The sequence below is a fragment of the Gracilinanus agilis genome, chromosome 2, assembly GCF_016433145.1.
Source record: "Gracilinanus agilis isolate LMUSP501 chromosome 2, AgileGrace, whole genome shotgun sequence".
In the NCBI taxonomy this organism is placed as follows: domain Eukaryota; kingdom Metazoa; phylum Chordata; class Mammalia; order Didelphimorphia; family Didelphidae; genus Gracilinanus; species Gracilinanus agilis.
The window spans coordinates 432,899,919-432,904,566 of NC_058131.1; the positions used below are offsets into that span (position 1 = coordinate 432,899,919).

The window sequence follows — 4,648 nt, forward strand, 5'->3', positions numbered from 1 at the left end:
AACCTCAACTATCTCTGTTCCTCCAATCCCCAGCAGGGAACTCCTATAAATGCTGCAGAGTAAACAAAAGGAAAAAATGTTGCCCCCTGCCCCTGCGGGCCTGTTTCACACAGCACTATTTTTGCCTTTCATTGCTAGGAATCTGGGACAAGTAGCTTCCCCTTTCTAGACCTCAGACTCAACATACTATGTGCGTGCTGCTGGCACATAGTGAGGGCTTACTAAATGCTTACTGGCTGTCTATAAAGTGGAGACCCAAATTCTCTTCTTCCCCACCAGGTCCTCTCCCTGCCCCCCATCCCTGCACTGATAACATAGACAATATGATATAATTATATATGATTCGCCAAGATTCATACCTGAGTGTCTGTCCAAAGATGTCAAGATTCATACCTGAGTGTCTGTCCAAAGAACTCAGGCAACTGCTATGCCTACCACATAAATATTTTGGTATAAGTAAAGAATAAAGTGAATTGTAACTGACTAAAAAAAAAGACTGGGGAGAATTAGATCTATAGGTGGGCAGCATAGAAGGAATAATTGGAAAGAAATTGAAGATCAGAGAGAGAGTTGGGAGGATAGTGGGGACATTCTGTTGACAAAGAGGAAAAGGGAGTTTATATCAATAGTAGATATAGAAGGGTTGACCTTAGCAAGAAGGGACAACTCTTCCAAGACTGGAGTAAAGGAAGAAATAGTAGAGAGATATGAGGTAAGAAGGGGAGAAAAGGAGACACTCACCAGAAAACTTCAGTATTTGTGTGTGTGTGTGTGTGTGTGTATGTGTGTGTGTGTGTGAAATATGAGACAAGGCCCTCAGCTGAAGGAGTGAAAAGAGGAGGTAGCTTGGGTATTAAAAAAAATGGAGGTTCTGAAAAGTCATTGTGGTAAAATGATATAGAGAATTGATTAAGGGGAGTTAGAAAGATTACCTTACTTCAGTGAGTCCCATTAAGATGAGATAGCACATGATCTCGTGATTTCCATTCAGCATCATGTAAGTAAGAGTGAATGAGAAAGATGGTGGAGTAATTGGGGTTTGGCAAAATGTGATCAGCAACAGATTAAAGGATTTGAGAGTAGAGGCTCATGTAGATCTGAACTGGTTTCACCAACGATTCAAGACTGGAAAGGAAGGAGAGTATAGCTAGAGTAAAAATGATGATTTGGGAAAGTACTAGGAGATGGAAGGATTATAGATAATGGAGAGGTCAAAGATTAGTTTTAGGAAGAATAAGGAAGAGAGAGGAAGAGACGGAAAAACAAAATATGATTGGATAAAGGAATTTCAGAGCCCTTGAACATGAAAGTGGAGTAATAGTGAAAGTTAAGACAAAGGTATAACAGTTTATCTCTGGGTGTAGCTGAGATAAAGTAGAAAGAAACCTTAAAAGATCAAGAACTAGAAAATTATGGTATTGGGGGGAATCATCATATAGGGTGATACCCCTAGTATGAAACCAGAAATGGAAAGTGTAGAAAGTATGAGACCAGAAATAGAAATGATAAAAAGCAAGATTATGATCAGGGACTGAACTCAATGAAATATGGTCCTTATAATCATCAGCTTTTACTTTGAAGACCTCTGGTTAGGGTGAGCTCACTAACTAAGGCTCTTCATTACATGCTGAGGTAGTTCTAATTGCTTAGAAGTTTTTCCTTATATATGATGAGCCTAAATTGACCTCTTCACAACTTCTACCCATTGCTCTTAGTTCTTCTGAGGTAAAGCAGGATGAATATAATTTCTCTGTCACAAAACAGACCTTCAAATACTTTAGTTTTTCCATTCAAACAGCATTTATTAAAGAATGTACTGGAAACTGAAGATACAGAAAATTAAAAAGGAAACATTTTCTGCTGACATCTAGCATTTATTCCCCTGGGGTAGGAGGAAAAACATGTACAATAATAAGGATACACAAAATATATACAATGTAAATATGATATAATTGGTTTGGGGATGGGAGGTAGATCCAAGAATCTTACTTTGGGTAAGTGACTCATTTTATCTCTCTTAAACTTTGTTATATTATGCATAAAATTGGATCATGACAATATATGTCTTCTGAGGACCCTTCCAGTTCCAAAATTTTATGACACATAGATTTGTGGAAGAGAGTGCCTGAAGTCTATTTAAGGATAAGTACTTATTCTGTGATCTCACTCAATTAGGGACAGATCACAAGAGAGCTATCATTTGTCAGGTCTTTTGTAGAAAGACAGAAGACAGGGCGAAAGGGTCCTGAGAATGAAATGGTTGGAAAGGTGAAAATAAGGGATCTTTCTTTAACATTATAAAATGATATTTCCCCATGTTCACAGTCAAGGAAAACACCCACCACTAGTTCAGTCACACAGTTCTGGCAATATTTCACATCAGCTTCAGAAGAAACATAGTATTTGCCTATGGTATAAAGATTTTGACAGCCATTTTGACTCTGTACAGCCATAAGCACAAAGAATTCTTCAGGCAGATTTTGTCCTTTAGAGATGCCAACACCCCATTCAGTGTTGCTTGGAACCTCCACCTCCCAGTAGAATCTGCCTGAAGTGAAGGATTGAACAGCAAAAACTTGGGCAAAATTGCTAAATCTCTCACTGTTGTTGAGCACTTCCAGCTGGGCACCTCCATATCTTGCACTCTTCAAATCTTCAGAGATGATGAGACCTGGAGTAGCTGTTTTATCATCCAGAGTGATATCCATTTTGAATTTTAAAAGCATTTCTATAATTCCAGGGATGGGACAGACAATCATCTTTATAGCAAACGTATCTATTTCTTCCTGGAGCAGAAATTCATTCCTGTTTAATACTTCCTTTATATCTTGGAGAAAATCCACATCTGGTTTCCTGCACTCTTCATCTATCTCAGTGATCCTCTTACTTAATTCTTGACTCTGAAGGGACAGTCTCTTTATTTTCTTCTTTAGGCCTTTCAAATTGGCCTCTCCTTGCCTCTGCACAACTGATAGACACTCAGCTTCTTCCTCTCTCAGGAAAATGTGTAGTTTCTGGAATTCCGAAGAAATATTTCCCTTTTGAATTTTCACCTCCTCCTCCAACACTGCCGATCTCAACTTCTCGTTAGCCTTTTGTTGCTCAACATTCTTCAGTTTTCGCCTGAAATCTGTCAGAGTTTCTTGAAGCATTTCGCTGACATCCTGAGCAGCCTCATCTATGCAGTGGAGGGCATGACCCTTATGTTTCTGGGACTCAGGAAAGGACAAGCAAGAAAGGTTTTGGTCATTCTCACAGAACAACTTCTGCTCTTTCTGATTGCTATATCCTTCAGGGTTCTGAAAACAATGGAGTCTTAGTTTTTTGGCAATGGCTGCCAGCTTCCCAAGACGCACATTGGCTATGAAATCCTTCACTTGAGAAACAACCCTGCACTCTGGACAGGAGAAAGAGGTTGAGGCTTCCTGCCAGCTGCTAGAGAGACAACTATGGCAAAAATTATGGCCACACTCAATGGACACTGGGTTGGTGAAATACTCCTTGCAGATGGAGCAAATGAGCTCTTCCTGGACATCTTGAATAAGCTCTGAGCAAGAGGCCATGTTTTTTTTTTCTTCTGGAATGTTTGCTTCAGTCTCAGAGCTCTGCCTTAACTCTGCTTTTAGCATCAGGAAACTCTGAGTCTAGTATATTCCTGGACTTTTATATAGCCTGGCACTCTGAAGCCCCTCCTTCCTTTAAGGTGTGAGTTCTCTTGGTTCTACCTTGACTCTGAGTAATGCCCCTCCTTCCTTCGAGGTGTGAATTCTCCTGGTTTCTCCTTGACTCTGAGGTATGCCCCTCTTTCCTTCAAGGTGTGAATTCTCCTGGTTTCTCCTTGACTCTGAGGTATGCCCCTCTTTCCTTCAAGGTGTGAATTCTCCTGGTTTTCCCTTGACTCTGAGGTATGCCCCTCCTTCCTTCAAAGTGTGAATTCTCTTGGTTTCTCCTTGAATTTGAAGCATGTTCTTTCTTAGAGGCTGCTCAGTGAGAGAGGATTAAACAAAGGCATTCACACCTTAGAGACAAAGGAGGAAGAGTTCACACTGCTTACCAGACCATTTTACCTTACTTAAAACCTCAAAAATTAAAATACTATCTTTATATTACATCTGCTTTGAAAGCTTTCTTATACTGTCTGCCTTTTGATCCAGCCATACCACTGCTGGGATTATACCTCAAAGAGATAATAAGGAAAAAGACTTGTACAAAAATATTTATAGCTGCACTCTCTGTAGTGGCAAAAAATTGTAAAATGAGGGGATGCCCTTCTGTTGGGGAATGGTTGAACAAATTGTGGTATCTGTTGGTGATGGAATACTATTGTGCTATAAGGAATAATGAACTGGAGGAATTCCATGTGAACTGGAATGACCTCCAGGAAGTGATGCAGAGTGAAAGGAGCAGAACCAGGAGAACCTTATACCCAGAGATGATATCCTGTGGCACAATTGAATGTAATGGATTTCTCTACTAGCAGCAATGCAACAATCCAGGACAATTCTGAGGCATTTTTGAGAAAGAATGCTATTCACATCCAGAGAAAGAACTGTGGAAAGAGAAATAATTAATCACAATTATGGGGACATAATTGGGAATGTAGACTCTAAGTGATCACCCTAAATAATATATGGAAATAGGTCTTGAT

General features: G+C 39.8%; 1 protein-coding gene across 1 annotated transcript; it reads right to left on the reverse strand.

Annotated features, from left to right (window-relative positions):
• Nucleotides 1–2,171: 2,171 nt before the first annotated feature.
• LOC123235721 (probable E3 ubiquitin-protein ligase TRIML1) lies at nucleotides 2,172–3,563 on the reverse strand. Its single transcript, XM_044661931.1, has one exon. It carries the CDS (start codon nucleotides 3,561–3,563, stop codon nucleotides 2,172–2,174), a length of 1,392 nt encoding a protein of 463 aa, XP_044517866.1.
• Between the last annotated feature and the right edge of the window lie 1,085 nt (nucleotides 3,564–4,648).

Coding starts and splice junctions, on each gene's coding strand:
- LOC123235721 (XM_044661931.1), bottom strand. CDS start 3,563: ATGGCCTCTTGCTCAGAGCTTATTCAAGATGTCCAGGAAGAGCTCATT.